At 56.3% G+C, this 22,116-nt stretch overlaps 2 protein-coding genes across 3 annotated transcripts; one reads left to right on the forward strand and one right to left on the reverse strand.

The window, feature by feature from the left end:
• The first annotated feature begins 214 nt into the window (after positions 1-214).
• Positions 215-3,730, forward strand: MTFP1 (mitochondrial fission process 1). 2 transcript variants are annotated; one of them, XM_008272133.4, is made up of 4 exons: positions 215-488; positions 1,121-1,248; positions 1,695-1,858; positions 2,831-3,730. In XM_008272133.4, the coding sequence occupies exons 1-4, from the start codon at positions 422-424 to the stop codon at positions 2,901-2,903; spliced, it is 432 nt and encodes a 143-aa protein (XP_008270355.1). In that variant the 5' UTR covers positions 215-421; the 3' UTR covers positions 2,904-3,730. The 2 variants fall into 2 exon arrangements, with proteins under 2 accessions (XP_008270355.1, XP_002719738.1); XM_002719692.5 differs by having other exon boundaries at positions 234-488; positions 1,626-1,858.
• A 6,789-nt stretch (positions 3,731-10,519) lies between these two features.
• SEC14L3 (SEC14 like lipid binding 3) lies at positions 10,520-21,096 on the reverse strand. The gene is made up of 12 exons (XM_008272134.4): positions 20,918-21,096; positions 20,032-20,107; positions 19,717-19,760; positions 19,523-19,582; positions 18,166-18,354; positions 16,862-16,957; positions 16,286-16,346; positions 15,155-15,238; positions 13,034-13,140; positions 12,537-12,676; positions 12,276-12,445; positions 10,520-11,448 (listed from the first exon to the last, which is right to left on the reverse strand). Exons 1-12 carry the CDS (start codon positions 20,969-20,971, stop codon positions 11,327-11,329), a joined length of 1,203 nt encoding a protein of 400 aa, XP_008270356.3. The 5' UTR covers positions 20,972-21,096; the 3' UTR covers positions 10,520-11,326.
• Between the last annotated feature and the right edge of the window lie 1,020 nt (positions 21,097-22,116).

A 22,116-nucleotide genomic window follows, 5' to 3' on the forward strand; every position in this document is an offset into this window, starting at 1 on the left:
TCAGCCATGAGAAAAGCCAGGCTCAGAGAAGTAGCTTCTTGACTGGGGTCACACAGCTAGGAAGTGTGGCATCCCTTCGCAAAATTAAATTAAATAAATGGAATAGAATGCAATAAATAAAATAAAACAGAATAAAATAAAATAATAAAATAAGTGAAATAAAATAAAATGAAATAAAAATATTACATCCAGTCTCGGGAGAGGCTTGCGCACCTGCTCAGAGGAACCATGGGTAAACCGGTCCTGGGAGAGGGGCTTCGGCGCACAGGGGAATTTGCAGACGCTCCCTGCCGGCGGGGATCGCCCGTCCTGCCCTTCAGCCGTGGACCTTGCCCGGTCCCGCCGCGGTGGACCCGACAGTGCCGGTGGAGTCCGGGGCGGAGGCAGCAGCGGAGGCCTTGCGGGCTGCAGTGGGAGGATCATGTCGGAGCCGCAGCCGCGGGGCGCCGAGCGCGACCTCTACCGGGACACGTGGGTGCGATACTTGGGTGAGTGCGGGGCGGTGGGCGCGGGAGACTAGGGAGGGCAGGGGGCGGGGGAGGCCGGATGGCAGCCCAGGGTCTGGAGGGTGCAGGGCAGGGGCTTAGTGCTCATTCTGCTTGGGCCAGAGACGGGGCTCAGAGACGGCTGGGGACTGGCCCAGTACCTGGCTGCCCAGGTCTGCCCGGGGTCCCTGCTGGCCCGACCTCCCAGGATGGAAGGGGGAACAGGGCGGGGGGCGGGCTGCGCTCTCCGGCATCAGGGGGTCTGGCTCGCGTGGTGGGCTAAAGGGGTGGTGGAATGAGATAAAGCGTAGAAAGATCTGGAACGTGGTAAACGTGTCTTGTCGGTGGGGCTGCCCTTGACCCACCGCCTCATTAGTGCCGACACTCCTGGAACCCCAGCTGGGGAGAGCCGCGATCATGGTGTCCCGTGCTCAGCCCTCGCACGGTGGTCTCACGGCCTCAGTGGGCACCACCCTACACCCTGGAAACTGAGGTCCCGAGAGGTAAAGTCACCCGTCTAAGGTCACCCGGCTACCTTAGCAGCCTCGGAGTAGCACCTGCTGGCGGGAGCGCCCTCTTGTGGAGCAGCCCATAGATCTTCCAATGACCTGTCCCCCCTCTCTAACCCTCCCCAGGCTATGCCAATGAAGTGGGGGAGGCGTTTCGCTCGTTGGTGCCGGCGGCTGTGGTGTGGCTGAGCTATGGGGTGTCCAGCTCCTACGTGCTGGCCGATGCCGTTGACAAAGGCAGGAAGGCGGGAGAGGTGCGTATCAGCCTGCCCTCCAACCCTCACCCCACCCCACCCGCTCCCAGTGTGGTTGAGTGCCCAGCCTTGGGGACGGGCAGCAAGCCCGTACGCTGGCCTGATGCAGCCCCAATTCTGGGCCTGCCTGTAGGGTAGTACACTGCACCCCACACCCTATTTCTGGGTTGAAACCCTAATCCTGTGTGTGGCCCAATCCACCCCCAGCCCTGAATGTGGTACAGTCCGGAACCCAACCCTAGGGCTGCTCCCTCTGCCCTAGTGCCACGCCCCTGGTGGCCACTTCCTCCTCCCCAGGTCTGCTCCTCGTGTGTCTTCGGCAGCATTTCCTGCCACCCCACCCCCACCCAGCTTCTAAGTGTCTCTGTGCCCACCAGGTGCCCAGTCCCGGAGGAGGCCGTGGCACCAGAGTGACCGTAGCCGTAGTGGACACCTTTGTGTGGCAGGCTCTGGCCTCCGTGGCCATCCCTGGCTTCACCATCAACCGTATATGTGCCGCCTCTCTCTACGTCCTGGGCACTGCCACCCGCTGGCCCCTGGCCGTCCGCAAGTGGACCACGACCGCACTTGGGCTGCTGGCAATCCCCGTCATCATCCACCCCATCGACAGGTGGGTGCCCGCCCTCCTGGCCTCAGGGGCCGTCGGCTCTGCAGGTGGCGTTCGGCTGGGAGAGGCGTGAGAGATGTCTGCTGTGCACATGACAGTGGCAGCAGAGGGCACCGCAGTCCCGTGGGGCTTGGGGGTGCCCTTGGCACATGACCTGGCAGGAAAGGAAGAGGAGCGCCCTGGGGAGATGGGACACAGGGCCAGAAAATTCTCAGAAAGAAGACCTGTGTTGCCAAACAACCCGGGGCAGGCAGGAGCAGGTGCACCCTGCGGGGTGAGGGAGGTGTTGCCACAGATGCATAAAAATCAAAGGTTTTGCTTTCAAGTGTGGCTGGTTCCAGGCACCCAAACGATGTCGGTGAAGACCTGGGTCTTCCCAGCCTGCTGTCCTGTCTCTGCCCTGCCCCTGCCCTTGTTGGCTTCACCCACCCTCCCTGCCTGGGGATGGAGGAATCCCCAGCGGCTTCCAGCCCCCCCCCCCCCAGCAGCTTAGCAAGCCCCATCAGAAGCTTTTTGATAATGACAATAAAAATCTCAAGGAAGGCTGTCATTGGTCTATCCCAGATTGAGTGCCCACCCCCGAGCCAGTTTCTGTTTTCTGATTGGCCAAGGCGTGGGTCACACCTGCCTGCTCTTAGAACCAGAGATGTTGTCAACCCAACCCGCCCAGCACCGAGTGGGAAGAGAAGCCTTTGTCCTTGGGGAAGCATAGCTGACCCTGAACTCCCCCCCCCACTACCATGAGAGTTCTTCACTGTTAATGTGCCTCAGTTTCCCCACCTGAATAAAGAAGAGGAAGAGGGCTACCCTCCCTGGGGTTTGATTCTGACTTTTTAAGTAGCCCAGGTGAGAGTGGTGGGACTGGGACAAGGACAGGTGTCCCCCTGGATGGCCCTTGGATCCCAGCCCCAGCCGCCTGCCCCGGTGCCTCCCAGCATGCCTTGGTCACCTGCTCAGCACCTCCCCTCCCTACAGGTCGGTGGACTTCCTGCTGAACTCCAGCCTGCGTAAGCTCTATCCATCCGTGGGGAAGCCCAGCTCCTCCTGAGCCCACCCCGGTACCTGGCCTGCGAGTTGGCTCACTCCCACCATGGGAAGTGGGGGCCAGGCTCCCCGGGGTCTGAGGCCCTGGCACCTGCGTGGATTTGAGCTGGACGGAAGCTTAGAGACGGGGGTTTCTGGGAGCAGCAGCTGCAGCGAGTCCCAGGTGGAGGCGGGACCTGACCCCCTGGCTGCCTCCACGGACACTGTGACGGTGGCGGGGAGTGGTGCTGTCTTTGGCAGGGAAGTCACACCCTCCCGCGGGGGATGAGGAGACGGAAGCCCAGGGAGGGAAAGGAATGTGCCCGAGGTCACTCGGCAGCCTGGGCACTGGCTCTCCTGGCGGCTTGGCTGTCACCCCCATGGCGGTGTGGCTGGACAAGGGGCAGCAGACGCTCAGGGAGAAAGGCAGGAGCGGCAGTCCCCAGGACAGCTCAGGACACGGTGTCCTTACAGCCCAGCCCTGGCGCAGGGGCTGCTGGGGCCTGGCCGGGAGCCAGTCATTGGGCAGCCACAGGAAATATGTAAGAAGCTGAGTTCTCAGGTCAGATGTTATGGCACAGTGGGAAGCCTGCATCCCATGTTGGAGTTTGCCTGGGATCCAGTCCTGCCTCTTCTTGTTGTAGTGCACCTGGGAGGCAGCAGGTGGCGCTCAAGTACTTGGGTCCCTGCCACCCAGGTGGGAGACCTGGATGGAGCTCCAGGCTCTTGGCTTTGGCCTGGCCCAGCCCTGGCTGTTGCAGGAATTTGGGAAGTGACTCTGCTGTTGGAAAATCTTCCTTCCTCTGTCTCTCTCTGTTGCTCTGCCTTTCAAATAAAAATAAATAAAACGGAGATAAGAGAGGTTGAGCTTTCAATCGGGGATGAGCAGGGATGTGGCGGGGGTGGGTGGGAGGAGCTTCTCCCGTCACACGTAGCTCTCTGCTGCCCGTCTCCGTGGGGGCAGGCCTGGCCCTCTTTCTGGAAGCCTCCTGATGCACACACCCCTTGGGGGGCAGCGCTCAGGAGCCCTGGAGAGAAGTGACCAGGGCCCCCCCCTTCCCCCCACGATGGAGGAAGCTCTTTTCTTGGGCATCCAAGGGGCAGTGTTGCAGCAGACCCCAGCCCCTCTCCACAGCCCTGCCCTGAGCCATACATGGAGTCCTACCAAGACCCTGGCTCTGGTCCCCAGCGCCCTGCTGGGACTACCTGTACCTGAGCCCCAGGGCTGGCTGGGTGGGGGCTGTGGGGTCATGGCTACTGCCCTGGGCGGTGCCTGCTGCGGCAGAGTGCGTCTGATGATCTCCCCTGGAGCTGGGGGGTCCCTGCAGGGGTGTGGTGGGCCTTCTCACTCCCTTCTCCCCACTCCCTGACGGGTTCTAAGCACCCCTCATGCTCCAGCCCCACGCCCTGGCTGACACCCACATCCGTGTCCTGCCCAGGATTCCCTGTCTTCATCCCCCCTGCTTTCTCACACAGCCACCACCAGGCCACCTGTCGCACTTGCATCCCTTCGACAAGGGGGATCTGCCACCCGTTCCTCGCCCGGGCCAGCTTCAGGCTCTGTGCCCATGGACACAGGGCAAGCTCAGCCCTGCCCCAGCCTGGCCTCTCTCCCCATCCCCTGCCTCCTGGGCCTCTGAGCCCCGCCCCGCCCCTTTCCCCTTGGCCTTTGGAGCCAGCTGCCCCCGAGTCATGCACCCCCCTGCCCTTGGCTGCTCCACCAGCAGCCTTGCCTTGTGAACAAGCCCTGTGCTATAAGCTCGCAGGAACCTGGCGCATAGTAGGTGCTCACACAAGGGGCTCTCAGCTACTCGCAGGCCAGGCCGCTGGGATGTGTGTGGACAGCCTGTCCAGGGAGACATCCCGCCCCCGCTCCATCTGGAGATACCATGGATTCAAAGAAGGGGCAAACCGGAGAGATTTCTGGAAGGTTCTGCTGACTGCTCTTTGGCCACGCCAGCCTGGGCCAGGCTGCCAGGGGACAGAAATGTGATCAGAGAGACGTCTGAAGGAGTCCCCGCTCAGTGCCAGCCACCTGCACCCTGACACCTGCTCACCCACCCTCCCTGGTCCTTGTGCCCAGCAATGCTGGTCTTGCCTGCCCCATTCCAGGCTGTTGAATGGGAGGGGGTTGTTGACAGGAGCCTGTGGTGGCTGGAGATGCAGGGGGCTGGGGTCGAGCTGGGGTGTCTGTGCTGAGAGGAGTAGAATCAGAGCACACTGACTCGCTGTGTGGGTTTAGGCAAGTCCCAGCCTCTCTGAACCTCTAAAAAGAAATGCAGAGGCCTGGACAGCTACCCAAGCTGATAGATAACAGTGTGATGGAGACCAGCAAGGTCAAGGACACAGCTGCCCAGGTGGTAGCCTCCTCCAGGGGTTCTTGAGGCACCCTTTTCTGGTCGGGGGAACAAGGACACTTCACCTCTGCAGCCTGTTTGTCCATCTGTGAAATGGGGGTAATACCAGAGCCTTCACGGCACTGCTGTGCAGATTGAATGGGCCAGCACCGGACCCTCAAGCAGCAGCAGATGGCCCAAGTTCTTGGGTTCCTGCCGCCCACGTGGGAGATCTGGGTTGAGTTCCAGGTTCCTGGCTTCAGGCTGGCCCGAGTCCAGCCAGGAGCTTCTTCTGGGTCTCCCACGTGGGTGCAGGGGCCCAAGCACTTGGGCCATCTTCCACTGCTTTTCCTGGGTCAGAAGAGGGGCAGCATAGACACGATCCGCGCCTGTATGGAATGCCGATGCCAAAGGCGGAGGCTTAGCCCACTACACCACGGCGCCAGCCCTTGTGGGCCTTCTGTGAGTGAACCAGCAAGTGGGAGATCTCTCTCTCTCTCTCTCTCTCTCTCTGCTTTCAAAGAGGGCAGTTCTCTGTGAATATCCCCACTTGGTGGGTGGGGAAGCAGGTGCAGAGACCAACTAGACAGGAGGTGTGGCTGCTGTGATGGGAAGTCACTCTCCCGTGGTGTGAGGGATGGAGACACCACTAGCAGGGTCGGGGGTTGGGTGGGGGAGCGCTCTCTTCACCTACCCAAGCTTGTGGCCGTCGTGGTTTTTTTTTTTTTTTTGGACAGGCAGAGTGGATAGAGAGAGAGAGAGAGACAGAGAAAGGTCTTCCTTTGCCATTGGTTCACCCTGCAATGGCCGCTGCAGCCGGCTCACTGCACTGATCCAAAGCCAGGAGCCAGGTGCTTCTCCTGGTCTCCCATGTGGTGCAGGGCCCAAGCACCTGGGCCATCCTCCACTGCACTCCCTGGCCACAACAGAGAGCTGGCCTGGAAGAGGGGCAACTGGGACAGAATCCAGCGCCCCGACCGGGACTAGAACCCGGTGTGCCGGCGCCGCAAGGCGGAGGGTTAGCCTATGGCCTTAAGTGTTCAGAAGTTGGGTAGCCTGATTGACTGGCTTCATGTAATGCTCAGCATGACCACTAGAGGACAGCACCTGCTAACTAATACACCAGGCCCTCTGTAGCCGGAGGTTCTCCATGGTTTTGAACCAATCGCTGATGGAAAATATTTGGGAGGAAAAATGGTATACAAACTAAACCTGTGAGGGGCCAGCGCTGTGGTTTTGTAGCGGGTAAAGTTGCCGCCTGTAGTGCCAGCATCCCATTTGGGCGCCGGTTCAAGTCCTGGCTGCTCCACTTCCAATCCAGCTCTCTGCTGTGGCCTGGGAAAGCAGAAGATGGCCCAAGTCCTTGGGTCCCTGCACCCATGTGGGAGACCTGGAATAAGCTCCTGGCTCCTGACTTTGGATCGGCGCAGCTCTGGCCTTTGCAGCCATCTGGGGAGTGAACCAGCAGATGGAAGACCTCTCTCTTTCTCTCTCTGCCTCTCCTTCTCCCTCTGTGTAACTCTGACTTTCAAATAAATAAATCTTTAAACTGAACATGTGCAAGATGTGCCAGCCTTTTCTCTTGTCATTATTTCCTAAACAATACAGCATAGCTACTATTTACATAACATTTGCATCACATTAGGTATCACAAGTCAGCTTACATACGTTCTATGCAAATACTATGCAGATTTAAAAATATATTTATTTATTTATTTATTTGAAAGGCAGAGTTACAGAGAGGCAGAGGCAGAGGCAGCTGTTAGTGAAGTGTTCCTAGAAACTGCCTGGTGCTGCCCCAGGCACTTCACGGGTGCCACCCATTGAACCGTACAACCTTGTGCTGTTAGGTCTCTACTTAGAGTTGAGGTCTCCGGGCCAGGCTCACACAGCCCCACACTTCCCGCAGCCCGTGACTGCTCCCGCCCTGCTGCCTTCCAGCCCGTGACCCTCTCTCTCCACGGTCAAGGACAGAGCGCGCTCCCAGGCTGTGTCGCCTTAGGCTCTGAGCCTCGAGGTCCTCCTTGTGAAACTCACACTAACGAACCCAAGTGGCCGTGGTGATTCCAGGAGAAACGGCTCACAGGGGGTTAGCGTTGTGGGGTTGTGACTTCTGATGAGCGACCGGGGGTAAGGACGCCGGCGATGTGGATTCTGCTCCCAGGACTTTTTCAGAGGGACGAGATGCGCTCTAGAATGTTCCATCTGGAGGTCATCGCTGTGGTCGTCTTTGTGTTAATGCCTAACCCAGAAGGGATCCTTTTCCTGATGGGGTCACACTGGGGGCTGAATCTCCCCAGATGCCTTCTGTGGCCCCCGACCCTCCCTGCACCCACGTTCTCACCTCTTCTTGCCATTCTCTGGTGTGCCTGGCACATCTGGTCTCTGTCCCTTTGCTCAGGCAGGAGCGCCCTCCCCACTCCCATGTCCTTCCTTACCCAGCCTTCAAGGTCCAGATGGTCCCAGCTCCATCCCAAGACACAAGTCACCTTGCCCTGTGGCACCTGCCACCATCACACTCCCCCCTCTCCTGGGCCGAGAGAACCCGGATGGAACTCTTGCCCATGTGTCCAGCCCTGCTCCCAGCATTGCCTAACGCTAACCCCTAACAGTCCTGCCCAACAGGTGCCGCCATTACTACCTCCCTGCAGGTGAGAAAGTTAACGTCCACTCTTGCTGTTCTTGGGAGCGCCTATGCTAAAAACGGTATGGGAGCTAGCTGGGGGAATGCGGAAGTAACTGGCCTGGGCCCTGCTCTGCCGTGCCCTAGGCTTACCTGTGGGCTCCAGGTGAGGCTTAGTCCTTCCCCAGCTTTCTCTGGGCCAAAGGGAGGAGGCCTGTGGGTGGCCAGTGATGTTTCTTTTCACCATGGCCTCCCTCAGGGGGCGTCTGCCGGTTATTCTCATCTGGCCTTTCGGTAAGGTCTGGGCAAAGGGGCGCCTTTGGGAGTTGGGGGTGGGCACTGGGGCCCCTTCCTCCTGCCCTCCCTGCTCCTACCTGTCACCTGTGCAACTGGGTGAGTCCCTTGGAAGACAAACACACCCCAGGCAGCCCGGGGGCATGACAGGAAGAGGTGTCCTTCCAGGGGGCCTGGCCTTTGACCCTCAGCGCCTTCTGCTGCATGGCACGGATGTAGCCCCCGCCCCCCACTGGAGACGCCACGTGCTGGGGGCTCCCAGGGAAGCATTTAAGGGGCAGGGGCTGGGGCCGAAGGAGCTGCAGCTGGGAACTGCCACAGGTGGCCTGGCCTGAGAGTGCGTGTGGGGTGCCCTGGGCTTTCGGCCTCAGCCTCCAATTGTGAACCCTCCTCATTGGGCAAGAGATGGTGGCAGCTCAGGCCTTTCGTGCCCTCGCTCTGCCCCCAGCACTTCTGGGCTGCTGGAGCTGGAGCCCCGGGTCCCGCCCAGGCCTACCCACACACAGGGAGCCCGCAGGCCCACACCTTCCTGCCCCCGCACTGCCTGCTGGCCGCTGCTGGAACGGGGAACCCACTGGCCAAAGCTGAAAAGGGGGGGGTCTCCTTCCCTCCCCAGTGCCACCCACCTGGGAGACCTGGGTGGAGCTCCTGGCTCCTGGCTTCAGCCTGACCCAACCCTGGCTGTTGAAGGCATTTGGGGAGCGAACCAGTGGATGGAAGACTCTCTCTCTCTCTCTCTCTTTCTCTCTGTGTCCCTCTCTCTCTGATGCCCTGCATTTCAAATAAATATGTAAATGTATATTACTCTTTTTTCTTTCCAATTGGACAACCCTTCTTCCTCATCTCCTCCCCTCCTGGGAGAGCAGCCCTACCTGTCCAGGTGAGTTGTTAGAAGTCACATGGCGTGGGAGGAAGGCGTGGGTTGGGCAGTCTTAGCTCCAGCCCCATTTCTGCCACCCATGGGCCGAGGGAAGCCAGTCCCATGGTTTTGGGAGCTCGGCTTCCCATCTGTGTGATGCACAAAACACGATCCTGAGCCTAGGTGCAGGCGGAAGCGAGCCAACGGGTGCCAAGGATCGGCTCGCTGAGCCCTGGGGTCGTGCGCGTGTTCTCAGGGTGCCCCTCGTGGTCCCCAGCCAGCCGCCCCCTGTTTTCAGGTGTTCTCTGGCCCCTGCTGGCAGGGCTTGGCTCAGGACCTAGAGCTGATGCCAGCAGCTCGGTGTCCCTGACGTGGAGCAGGAAGTCGGGAAGGAAACCCTGGAGCCCTGGCCTCTCCCACGGTCAGCCAGGGTCTCGGTGGGGGGCAGGAGGGCCACGTGAGCAGGGGACAGGACGCAGGGCTTGGGAAGCACAAGCCCCGCCCCTCTCTGCCGCGGTCTCCTGGGCAAGGAGCTTAGGCACAGGGGGTCTCCATGCTCTGGCTGCCCAGTGGGTCCTGCCCACAAACAGGGATGGAGAGGGTGGCGCCTAGGACACTTCTACAGCAAGATGTGTGACCACCAAGCACTCCTTGTCCCCTTAGGAGCTGCCATTCTGGGGCAAAGAAGAGCAGTAAAATCAAAGCAAACACACACACACAGCTCCTGGGTCCTGGATGTGCCACTGGAGAACTGTGTGGTACAGTCTGAGGGACTCTACTTCCCCGAGACTCAGTTTCCTTATCTGTAAAGCGGGTAGGTACCATAAGGAGCCTTGGGGATGGTGTGGGAATGACATGAATAGGGCGGGCATTTGGTGCAGCCATTAAGTTGCTTCTTGGGATGCCCACATCCCACGTTGGAGGGCCTGGGTTCGAGTCCTGGCTCTGCTTCTGACCCAGCTTCCTGCTAACGCACGCCCCAGGAGACAGCAGGTGATGGTGTATGTACTTGGGTCACTGCCACTTATGGGGGCTCCAGGCTTCAGCTGGGTCCAGCCCTGACTGTTACGTACATTTGGGGAATAAACCAGTGGATGGAGGCTCTCTTTCTCCTTGCCTTTTTTTTTTTTGACAGGCAGAGTTAGACAGTGAGAGAGAGACAGAGAGAAAGGTCTTCCTTCCATTGGTTCACCCCCAAAATGGCTGCTACAGCCGGCGCACTGCGCCGATCCGAAGCCAGGAGCCAGGTGCTTCCTCCTGGTCTCCCAGGTGGGTGCAGGGACCCAAGGACTTGGGCCATCCTCCACTGCACTCCCGGGACACAGCAGAGAGCTGGACTGGAAGAGGAGCAGCTGGGACAGAATCCGGCGCCCCGACTGGGACTAGAACCCGGGGTGCTGGTGCTGCAGGTGGAGGATCAGCCTGGTGAGCCATGGCACCAACCAATTAGTTAATTTAAAAAGAGAGAGAGAATGAAATGAGGCTCATAAAGCACTTCATACAAAAATGTGTTTCATGGAGAACACTCATTACATGACAGCGGTGAATTTTTATTATGTCAGGCAGCAGCTGGAGCCAGATGTGGCTTCCTCGGCTTCCAGGAAGCCTCCTTGAATCGCTTAAAACCTAAGCTATGAGCTCCAAGGGAAGAGGGTGAGGGTGGGTGTGAGCAGCTTGGGGGAACTGATGGCCCGAGGTGGGCATCTCTGACAGGGGTTGTGTCTGGGTCTCCGGAGAGAAAGCCACTGCCAGGATTCTGGGGGCTGGGAGAATCCAGCCCCCAGACAACATCCATCTCTGCCACATCTCTGCCCACTGTCCAAGGTGCTGAACTTACCGCCGACACCCCAGCTCCTCCTCCTCCTCCTATTCCTCCTCCTGCTCTTCCTCCTCCCCCTCCTCTTTCTCCTCCCTCTCCCCCTCCCCCTCCTCCCCCAAACCCAGGAATCACTTTGCTGGCTACCTTCTGGTCTTCCACTCAACTGCACAATTGAAACATGAACATCTACTATAACGAGAGCTGCACTAAAAAGAACGTGGTGGATACGCCGCCAACCTAAGTTGTTCACGGTTCATAGAAAAAAGGAATTCAAGCACATAAATCGCTTAGGACGGGTGAAGACTAGTTTCCTGTTTCTCGCATTTCAGTGACGTCTGCATCTGGCTTTATCCTGGCATTTTCCTTTTCTGCAGCCTTGGTGTTCTCCAAGCCTGAGCCTCTCCTATGACTTTTCTCTACTCACTAATGTCAGGGATAGAAGTAGGATCATGCATGGAGAGAGAACAGAGGGTGGGGTTCTCTGAGAAGCGAGTGTGTGTGTTTGGGGGAGGGGAGCCTAGACAGGCGTGAGCTCCTCCTCGTATTTCTGCATGCCTTCGTCTGGTAGCAGCACCTCCACGGTGAAGCTGACCTTCTTGGCGTGGACAAAGCTGTAGGTGTTGTCGAAGCGCAGGACATCTGGGGGACAGACAGGGAGGTGGGCAGCCGAGGCTGGCTCCACCTCCAGCATCCCTGCCTCCCAGAGCTTTGTGTGCCAAACCGGGCCAGGTTCCCACCACACCTTTTCCCTTTCCCTGGGAACTCTCACTGCTGAGCAGAGCCTGTAAACGGACCCCCTTTCCTGGCCCGGGTCCAGGCCTGGCTTGAGTTGCAACCACTGGCAATGAGAACAATGGTTGTGGCATCTCATCACCTCCACACCTGGAGGGTCAGGTGATGGACAATGTAAGGGGAGAGAACAGGAGGCGTCACAGGCTTCCCCGGATGAAGTGAGGTGCTGGGCTAGGCTGGCTGCACACCTGTGGCTTTCTCACAAACACCCCAAGAGGCGGGGCTTATAGTCTCTGGTTCACAGGTGTGCAAACTCAGGGTCTCTCCCAAGTTGGTGAACCCTCCGCTCAGGGTTAGGCAGGGACCCCAAGGCTGAGATGTGACCCTGACCTTGCACTTAGCTCTGGACTTCTGCCCGAGTTGCTTTACTTCTCAGAGCCCCAGCTTGCTCAGGGGCGGGGGGAAGCTGCACCTGCTCTACTGTCACTTAGCTGCCTCCTGCGGCCTGTGTGCCCTCAACTCCCTCGGGGTTTATTTGATTCTGGTTCTTGGTGCACAGTAGGAGCTCATGAATATGACCTGAGTGTATGACTGTGTGTGAGTGAACGGCATTGACCTGGGCAGTGTGTCCCTGCTGGGGGTGTGGGAGTCACTGCCTCTTTGTTTCCTTCTCTAAACTACCTGCCAGTAGCTCCATCCTCCTGGGGCCAGGGCCCCAGCCGAGGCAGACTTACAGACTCCGGCCTCTGCGCAGGTGAGGCTCCCGTCCTCAGGCACCATGTGGGCATTGTAGCGCTGGCTGGACAGCACCTCTGTCATCTCCCCTGCCCGCTGCCGCTCCCCCATCTTGGTCTTGAGGAAGACCCCGAAGCCGATGTCCCCACCGTCCGATAAGAACTGCCACCTGGTGTGGGGGACCAGGTTGCTGCTCAGCCTAACGGGTGCCACAGCGGTTTAGGGCCCAGCCCACAGGTGCGATGGGGGCCTGTGCCTACCTGAGGACACAGCCCGGGAACAGGATCTCGTATTCCACCTGGTGTGAGGAGCCGCGGCTGATCTGCACCGAGTGTTCGTACTGCGTCTTGACCTGGTCTTGCACGTACATGGACTTGGGGATCTCCCCACCATAGTTGATCTGCAGACATAGGCGGGCATGGGCTTGCTGTTTCCTGGATGCTGTTCACGCTCGCCATCTCCTGGGGTGTCCTACTCCACCTGTCCACCCCCAACCATGGGGTCTTCCCTAACTCAGTAGACTGGGCCAGCACTTCTGAGAGCTTTCCTTCCAGCTCAGCCTCTGGGTCAAACTTCCCACATTTCTCGTTTGCTTGCACAGGGGCCGAGAGCCCCAGAAGGGCAGTGCTGGAGCTGTCCAGCTTAGCATCTAGTCTGTGCTCTAGGGGTTCTCTCTCCAGATGTTTGTGGAATGAGTGGATAGCAAGGGAACCCAGCTCTGCGCTCTGACCCTCCTTTGTTTTAGGGTTCTTTTTACCTTGGTCAAACATTTGGGGTTGCCATCTGGGTCTGTCAGGGTTCCCCCAAAATGAGCAGGCAGTTCCTCAGGACTGATGAGTTTCAGCAACTCTTCCTTCCAGCTCTCTGGGGTCAGGGGATGGAAGAGTGATTATTAGACATGGAAGGGACCAGTCAGCCGTGCACCTGCACCAGGCCAACCTGAACTGGCTTCTCCAAAGCCCAGTGGAGCTAGGCTCCTAGCCCCAGGCTATCTCAGTGTCTTCCAGCCTTGTGATGTCATGGAAATGTGTTTCCCCTGGTCTGGGGTTGTGTGATTGTCTAAAGGAGATTTTAAAGCCCAATGAGGTCATGAACCTTGTTGGGGTCCCTCAGAGAGTAAGTGATGTAACCAGATTGGACTTCTTGGGCCCAGGGCTATGGTGTAAAAGGTTAAGCCTCTGCCTGCAGTGCCAGCATCCCATATGGGCACTGGTTCAAGTCCCATTTACTCCACTTCTTATCCAGCTCCCTGCTAATGCGCCTGGGAAAACAGTGAAAGATGGGCCAAGTCCTTGGGCCCCTGCACCCATATGGGAGACCCGGAAGAAGCTTCTGGCTCCTGGCTTTGGCCTGGCCCAGCCCTATCCATTGTGGCCATTTGAGGGGTGAATCAGTGGATGGAAGATTCTCTCTCTCTCTCTTTCTTGCACGCTCTCTCTCTCTCTGTGTGTGTGTGTGTGTGTCTCTCTCTCTCTCCCTCTCTCCTTCTCTCTTTAACTCTGCCTTTCAAAAAAATAAATCTTTAAAAAACAAATTTTTCTTCCTGGTGGGGGACAGCCAGCCCTGGGTCTTTGGTGTGACCTCCTGCCTTCCCCCCACAGCTTAATCACAACTTTGGTCACCGTTACTGTTCCTCATACCCTAAGCAAAGCAATGCTCGAAGTGGGTCCTGGGGTGTCACCACGGACCCATTCCTTTCGCTAATCTCCTTTGCCATGGGATATCCCTTCCCGCTATGGCATAAGGGAGAAGAACACAATGCCTGGCACACCAGGGCCAACTGTGCAGAGCCTTGGGGGGCACCCAATGAGGGCAGAGGCCTTGAACTTGGGGTCTGGAGTGTAGTAGGATTTGGCTCCAGGATATGGCAGGCTTAGAAGGCAGGGGCCTGGAGCCCTCCATCCCAGCTGTCTTGAGGTCCTGTGAGCTCCTCATCCCAATGGACTTGGTTAGAGACAGGAGCTCAGGTATCAGGAAGGGAGAGAAGTGAGTAGGACTCCCCTTCCCCAGCCCTCAGACCCTCAGATTTCGTGACTCTGTGATTTGACCTTTCTGCTTGGGAGAAGTTTCCTTCCAAGTTCAGGGTTGTTGGTTTGGGTTTAAGAACTATTTCCCTTCTCTCTTTCTCTCATCTTGTCACTCTTTAAAACAATTATTTTCCCATACAATGAATACATATTATCCTCTAAAATTGAGAAAATATAGAGCAATATAAATAAAATTTCAAACCACATGATGTCTCAGCAACAAAGCAATATTTTGCTTTGTCATCTTCCAGAAACGTATATTTGCTTTTATAAAAATAAGATGATGTTACCTATGATTATTTATAATCTGCTTTTTCTTAACTTAGGAATATTTCCTATGACATTAAATGTCCACTTACAACATTATGTTTCTTTTTGTAAAGATTTATTTTGTGAGTTGAAAGGCAGAGCCCGCAACATTATTTTCCATGGTTGCTCATATGTAATTCAGCCAATTATTTTCTTACCTACTCCCTTCTTGCCGGGACTCCCTTTTCTGAATCATGGTCACTCTCCTGCTTTTCTTCCTCATCCTCCTTCCCCCAGGCTGCCCTTAAAAGCCCTGAGGTTATGGGTGTTAAAAGGGAACTGAGGGCTGTAGACCAGAGGTTGACCAGCAGCCAAACTGAAACTGATGTGAAGACACGTGTGCAGGCCTCTCTCACTAAAGGGCTGTGGCAAGGAATAAGGTGTGGCAGCCTGGTGGACTCTGTGGGATAAGAGCATTCTCACTTTCAGAAAGAAGGACTCTGTGGCTCCAGGTGATATGTGGAGTTCTGGGTGGAGTGACGGACCAACCTCATTCCAAAGGTCAGGTGTAGAGTTTAGGGAATGGAACTAGAACTACTTACTTCCCAACACTACAATTTTCCTGCGAGTATCCTCACTCAGGAACGGCTTCATGAGGTTGTAGCCCACAGGGAACAGTTTAGTGGCTGGAGAGACACAAGTAAGGGAAATGGAGAGAAAGTGTCTCAGTGGTCATAGCCAATAACACAGAGGAGTTACGACCAACCCTGGCTGGGTCCAATTTCCAGCACACAACAAAGCATCCAACCCACAGTCAACAAGTCAACAGATAGCCTACTAAGCAATCACCCAATCTATTAACTATTCATCCAACCAACAAATGAGCCAATCCTCCAGACTTCTAATCAGTCACACACTCAACCAACTACCCAACAAACCATCCAACATGCCAACAAAATAGCCAATTTACCTTCTAATAGTCAAATACCTAACAAATCAGTCACCCAGCAAACTAATCAACCAACTGAACAATCAGCTAGCCACCTAATCAACTGCTCCTTCCAGCAAGCAGACCATCTGAGATTTAGCCAGAGACCACCCAGCCAACTAATCAATCTCCCATCCATTCACCCAAACAAACGTTCAATCAAAATGCCAACCAGCCACTCAATAAAATGAACAGCCAGTCAACCAAGCAGCCAGCCAACTCTCCAACCAACCATACCAGCCAACTAGCCAGGCAGCCAATTGGCAAGTCAATCGGACAACCAACCAACCAACCAACCAACCAACCAACCAACTCACCAACTAGCCATCAAGTATCCATCCACCTTTCCATCTACCCATCCAATAACCACCAAATACCTATTTAAAATGCACCATGCCACCAAGCCTGTTAGGGATACAGCAGAGGTAGAGGATAAGAGTCCCTGCTTTAAAGGGACACAAAACTCAGCCCCCAAAAGAGGGTGGACACATAAGATAGCTGGCATGGAGGGCGAGGTTGCTGTGAGCAGGGATTCCTGGAAGAGCTGAGATTGGGGCTGTCTCTCTTGCAGTTAGGCCAACCACAGGAAATACTGTTTATTGAGCACTTTGTGCCAAGTATTCTCAATGATTTGCATGGAGCCAAGCAATCAACCTGCCTCGACCTGGGACAAAGGCACCATTATCATCTTCAGGGTGCAGGGGAGGAAACGGGGGCCAGGTGAGTGAAGCCACGCGCCACACACCTTTGATGATGAGCATGAACTTCAGGGTCTCTGGGTAATTCTCTTCAAGGAGGCCAAAAAACTGTGGAACCAAGAGAGACCCCATCAGAGCCCACGCCTCATCTCTCACCCCCATCTTCTTTGCAGTCTCCCATCTGGAGGTTTCAGAGGGCTGTGGAGGGTTTTCCTCCACTGGGCCCCCTGGAAGGGACCTTCACTTCCTAATAATAATTCTATAATAATTTTAGAGCACATGTTATAGTGATGATAGTATAATGGTAAGGATTACTTTTCAATAAATGTTCACTATTCAACTTCCAACTCCGTTTTGGAAGCGATGGAACTGAGGTGTGGGAAGTGACTTGCTCACGTCACGGAGCAAGGGGTGGAATACTTTGGAGGAGGTGAACTCATGATCTCATTACAGTGTCGTTCCTGAGCCCTGTTCTGTAGGGTCTTCTAGGAAGCGTAGTATGGCCCTTTCTGTCCTGAGTCCTTTGTGATGGAACCCAAGGAGGCAACGGCCTTTTACTAAATCTCTGAGGAAGCAAGGTGGGCATCCAAGCAAGTGGGAGTGCCCAAGGGCCTTCTCCTTACCTCCTGATACACTTCTACCACGGGCTTCCAGAAGTGCTTCAGTCCCAGGCCCTCACAGTCAAATATCATCACAATGGTCTCAATCTTCCTCCCCAGCTGTGAGGATGAGAAAGGAGCGGTTCTGGGGCTCAGGGTGCAGGCTTGAGAGACCCTGCAGTGTTTCCTCCAGCCCCCCACTCAGTCCTCAGAGGAGCAAGAGGTGAAAAAGTGAATGCATTTCCCCGTTCATCCATCCATCCAGGCATCCATCAATTCATTTCTTCATCCATCCATACATCAACTTATGATGGGGTTATCAGAGTATAATCTCATAAACCAAGAAGCATCTGTAGTTGCATTGGTTTCTGTAATCGTTGTAACCAGTATGCATTATTATTCCTGTTTTGCAGGTGGAGAAAATGAGGTTCAGAGGAGTGAGGTGATTTTCCAAAACCATAGCTCGATCCACTCATGGGTCTGTGTACCCTTCCATACATTCATATTGCCAGTCCATCTTTCACCCCTGGTTTGTCCACCTTAAGTATAACAAATAATTCTCAATAATTTGCAGTCGAGGAGATGACGAGCAACTGGGCCGCCCCAGGCCCTGATAACTGCCCCAGGGGAACAGCACACGACTGTGCGAATACAGAAGATGGGGTTTACCCCAGATGCTGGCTTCAGAGGAGGTGACATTTAAGTTTGAGACCAAAAGGATCTGGAGAGTCAAGAGAGGTTGTGGGGAGGGTGTGTGTGTGTGTGTGTGTGTGTGTAGTAGGGTTGCCCAGACAGAAAGCATGATAATACAAAACCTCAAAGGGAATAACAAAACCACCACTGTTGAGACCAGATACAGGCAGTCCTGACTCACAACGGTTCAACATAATGATTTTTCGACTTATGATGGTGAGAAAGCAAAAAAGCATTTAGAAGAAAGCTTATTCTGGGTTTCGACTTTTCCCCCTGGGTTAGTAAAATGTACTACAATACTCTCTTGCGATGTTAAGTGTAGACTAATGTAAGTGTTTTGTGCACGTTAAAGTAGGTTCAGTGTACCACATACATTTTTGACTTTTGATATTTTCAGCTTACAATGGGTTCATTAAGACGTAACCCCATTGGAAGCTGAGAAGTCTGCCACTGCGTTATCTCACTGAATGTTTGCAGCCATTGCTCATCATTAACTGTTTCGTAGGCAAGGAAGCCGAGGCTCAGAGCAGAGGGGTAACTTCCAGCGCCACACAGCTGGCAAGCAGCAGAGCTGGAGTTTGACCCAGTCTGGGACGCAGGTGTGTTCCCGGGCCCACACCTGCCCTGGGCCTCACCCGCTCCGTCTGCAGGTCACACTCATGCAGGATGCGCTCACAGTCCCTCATCTTGGTCTTGAGCAGGTCCTGCTTGGTGACCGAGAAGAGCAGTCCCTTGGGGTCGAGTGGCCCAATGATGTCATACCACACCGGGCAGCCGTCACGGTCATAGCCACACAGCCCGCCAGGCATGTACTTCTGGATCACCTGGGCCAGGGGAGGAAACACAGAACTCGGCACGGCACACCTCTCCAGAGATACCTACGACCAGGCTGACCTGTGGGACCCAAGCCTACACATACCCGGTACAAAGTAATACCCCTCCTCGCCTGGAGGGCGGCGCTATTGTCCTCATGGGCAAACCGAGGATCACACAGGACCTTGCTCACAACAGGTAAATGGCAAAGCCAGGTCTCTGGGCTCCTTAGTTCTGCCCCAGCATCTGCGGAGCCCCTCGCCAGGGAGAGGATTTGGTCTTAGTGACGGGGAACATGGATTCTGAAGGTCAGCGGGTCTGGTCCGAGTGCAGACACTGCTGTGTGTCTTTCAGCAGGTGCCAGCATCTCTCTGAGCACCTCTTCTTCTTCTTTAAAATGCGTGGATAACCCCTCCCTCCTGGGACTGTTGAGCTAGGTCCCCAAGACACTGTGGCCAGAACACCTGCCCGTCAAGGGAAGGCATGAGTCTCACGAAGACGGGCACAGGAACACAGGTTAACCGAGGTGGTGGAGAGCGCATGGTGAGGGGTAGGCGTTAGGCCCAGCAGTTGGGATGCCTACCTCCCACACCAGAGTACTTGGGTTCAACCCCCAGCTCTAGTTCCTGACTCCAGCTTCCTGCTCATGCCCACCAGGAGAGGCAGTGCTGATGGCTCCGGGCATTGGGCCCTGCCACCCAGGTCAGAGTTCAAGCTCCTGGTTCCCAGCTTCAGCCTGGCCATTGCACACATTTGGGGAGCCAACTAGCCAATGGGAGTTCTCTATCTCTCTGTCACTCAAAACAAAACAAAACAAAAAGCACACATTTAACAGTGTCTGGGTTCTCAGACCTGAGCTCAATGGCCAGCCCCACCTTGGGCAAGCTGCTTAACCTATAGCTGGGCCTCAGTGTTTTCATCTGTGAAAGGGGGCAGTGGCACCCATCCCATAGGGTTGTGGCGATCACAAGAGCTCATGCCAGGAAAGCCTTACCCAGGCCTGCACCGTGCAAATACTCCAGAAATACTCATTCGTATCACAGGAGCGTTGTCTGCTGACCCTGGGGAGGGGTTCATCTGGCCTCACAGGCTCGCGGCCTATCACTCATGGTCCCCAGCCACCAAGACGGCTGGGGGCGTCGGACTGGGAGAGACCAGAGTGTGCGGGCGTTGGCTCACCTCAGGGGGCTGCCAGTCTAGGATGTGGTTGATGTCCATGGTCTTCCGGAACTCCATGTACTGAAAGGGAAATGATGGGTGAGGGTTCCCGGCACCCTTGAAAAGCAGGTGGACCCTTGAGGCACGGACAGACCTCCCCTCCCCGCTGTCCCCCACAAGGTCCCTCCCTGATCTCCATGGGGGGTGGGTTTCACCTTGCGCAACATGGCCTCCGACTTCTGCAGGTCAAAACTCCGGGCTACAGAGGGTGGGAAGGAAAGGAAAGGGTGGGAGGTGGGAGCCAGGCAGCTTACAGCTGCCCGGTCTTGCTCTGGCCAGTGGGAGCTACAGAGGACACCACGGGGCCTGGGTAGGACCTTGGTTCCTTGTCCCTTCCCCTTGGCTGGACTTGAACTTCTGAAGCAAGATGCTGTAGCGGGATCCTGAGAGCCACGGGTTGTTCTGAAGCCGTTGGGACGAGGCCCCTCTTGCTGCCCCGTCATGTCCACCTCCCCCCGCCCCGCCCTCACCTCGGAGCCAGCGCAGAAGGAAGTAGTCATCAGGGTTGGGCAAGGCGGGCAGCACGTCCTGGACGTTTTCTCGGAACTGGGGGAAGAGAGATGTTGGCTAATGCGGGTCCCTCCCACGGTGCCTTGGTCTCCAGGCACAAGAAGGTTCTCATCAACCCCCAGTGTGGTCTGGAAGGAGGAGTTGATGGGCAGATAGAAGGAGAGACGAGCCATTAGGCAGGTGCATGGGTAGGGGAGTTGATGGCAGGGAAGAGGAGTGGCTAGATGGATGAGTGGGTGAGTGGCTGGGATGAAGGTAGGGGAAGGCAATGGGTGGGTGGAAGGAGAGACAGGCAAGTAAACAGACGGAAAGAGAGATTAGTGTGTGGATGGGGAGAAGGGGGTGTGTGGATGGTTGGGGGGGTGGGTGAGGGTTGGCGACCAGATGAATTCTTGTGCTTCTCACCGAGACGTCTGCCTTTTCCCTCCCATCTTCCATGAAGCCATGGTTAGCGACCATGTGCTGCCTTCCCTGTGCACTGTGGAGATGACCCTACACTCCCCTCTGTCCTTCGGGCTCATCCAGGGGTAAAAGGCAGACCAGCAGCAGCCAAGGGGCCCGGGAGGGAGTGGGGGGGAGGCAGCGGCCAGATAAAGCTCTCTGGGTCTGGCTCTCTGGAGAGAAGCACCTACGCCATTGCCTCGAAATGGTGTCCGGCCCCCAACCCCTGCCCTGGCCAGGGCTGATGTCACTGGGCACTGTGGGACTTGACCTTTGACAGGCAACAGTGAAGAGACTAAGTGGGGGATGTGGTGGACCAAAAGAGCGAGGCAGGGTTCCAGCCTCCCCTCCCACCCCCAGCCCCAGCCCTTTTCCCCGACGGACCCCAGGAAGAGGGGTGCTCACCTTAGCCAGGGCCTCTGCCTGCTTGGGGCTCAGATCCCCAACTCGGCCACTCATGGTGCTGGTGGAGGCTTGAGAGAGGTGGGTGCTACAGGCAGAGTCCCAGCGTGGACTGGCAGCCTCCAACCAGCAGGGGCCTTTTGCCCCCACTCCTGGGCGTGGCTGCTGGCCCCGCGTGCCCTCCTGGGCCAACTGTTTGCATTGCACATTGCATAACTGGGATTAAATGAGGTCCCGTGCTTGGCTCTGGGACAGGTCTGGGGAGGAGGTGGGAGTGGGAGGGTGCGCCAAGGTCGCCTGACAGGAGGAGACAGCTGGGAGGGAAGCAGGCAGCCCCATGGCCTGGGAGCCCAGGGTGGCACCTGTAGAGCCCCCATCAGGGCCTCCCATGACCTCTGCCCTGGAGAAGGGGAGTTTCAAGGGGCAGGAGGAGCGCTCCTTGTGGATACCCCATCTCCCTGAGCCTCTGTCTCCCCATCTCGCCAACGAAGAGGCTCCACACTAGGGCTGGTGCTGTCACATAGCAGGTTAAACCTCCACCTGTGGCGCCGGCACCCCATATAAGTTGTGGTTTGAGTCCCAGCTGCTCCCCTTCCAGGGAGCTGCTCCAGCTCTCTGCTAATGCACATGAGAAAGCCACGGAAGATGGCCCAAGTGCTGGGGTCCCTGCCACCGTGTGGGAGACCCGGATGGGGTTCCTGGCTCTTGGCTTCAGCCTGGCCCTGCCCTGGGGAGTGAGCCAGTAGAAGGAAGATCTCTCTCTTTCTCTGCTTTTCAAGTAAATAAATATGTATTTTTAAAAGATTTCACATCCGGGGTTCTCCAGAGACCATCCTCCCCCCAGCTCTGACAGAGGAGGAGTCTGTTGGTCAGGGCAGTAAATGGTTAATTCACAACGCAGCAGGGGAGTGAGGTCCTTCTTTGGTAACAAAAGCTGGGGTCAAGAAGAAGAAGGGTGGAGAGGAAAATGGAGCTCAAAAGGTGGCCTTGGGGACAGTCTGGTGATTCCTCGTGGCTGACGCTCCTCTTCCCTGTGTCTTCCCCGTACCATCCATTGAGTTGGCCAATGTGGCAAAGACTGAGCCACCCCCAGCCCACTGTCCTTTTTACCCATCGCTTTGGTCTTAGGAGACTTGTCCAGGACCCCTCGATCACTGGCATCCAGTTTAAGGAAGCTCCACTAAGAGAGAAGTGGGGGAGGG

The sequence above is a fragment of the Oryctolagus cuniculus genome, chromosome 21 (assembly GCF_964237555.1).
Source record: "Oryctolagus cuniculus chromosome 21, mOryCun1.1, whole genome shotgun sequence".
NCBI classification, from domain to species: domain Eukaryota; kingdom Metazoa; phylum Chordata; class Mammalia; order Lagomorpha; family Leporidae; genus Oryctolagus; species Oryctolagus cuniculus.

Bases quoted from the DNA above. Each gene is read 5' to 3' on its own strand.
- MTFP1 (XM_002719692.5), top strand. From the start codon at position 422: ATGTCGGAGCCGCAGCCGCGGGGCGCCGAGCGCGACCTCTACCGGGAC. The intron at 489-1,120 runs GTGAGTGCGGGG...AACCCTCCCCAG, and splicing joins CACGTGGGTGCGATACTTGG to GCTATGCCAATGAAGTGGGG. The intron at 1,859-2,830 runs GTGGGTGCCCGC...CCCTCCCTACAG, and splicing joins ATCATCCACCCCATCGACAG to GTCGGTGGACTTCCTGCTGA.
- SEC14L3 (XM_008272134.4), bottom strand. From the start codon at position 20,971: ATGAGTGGCCGAGTTGGGGATCTGAGCCCCAAGCAGGCAGAGGCCCTG. The intron at 16,347-16,861 runs GTAAGGAGAAGG...TTGGTTCCACAG, and splicing joins TGGTAGAAGTGTATCAGGAG to TTTTTTGGCCTCCTTGAAGA. The intron at 11,449-12,275 runs GTAAGTCTGCCT...TCTGTCCCCCAG, and splicing joins CTGCGCAGAGGCCGGAGTCT to ATGTCCTGCGCTTCGACAAC.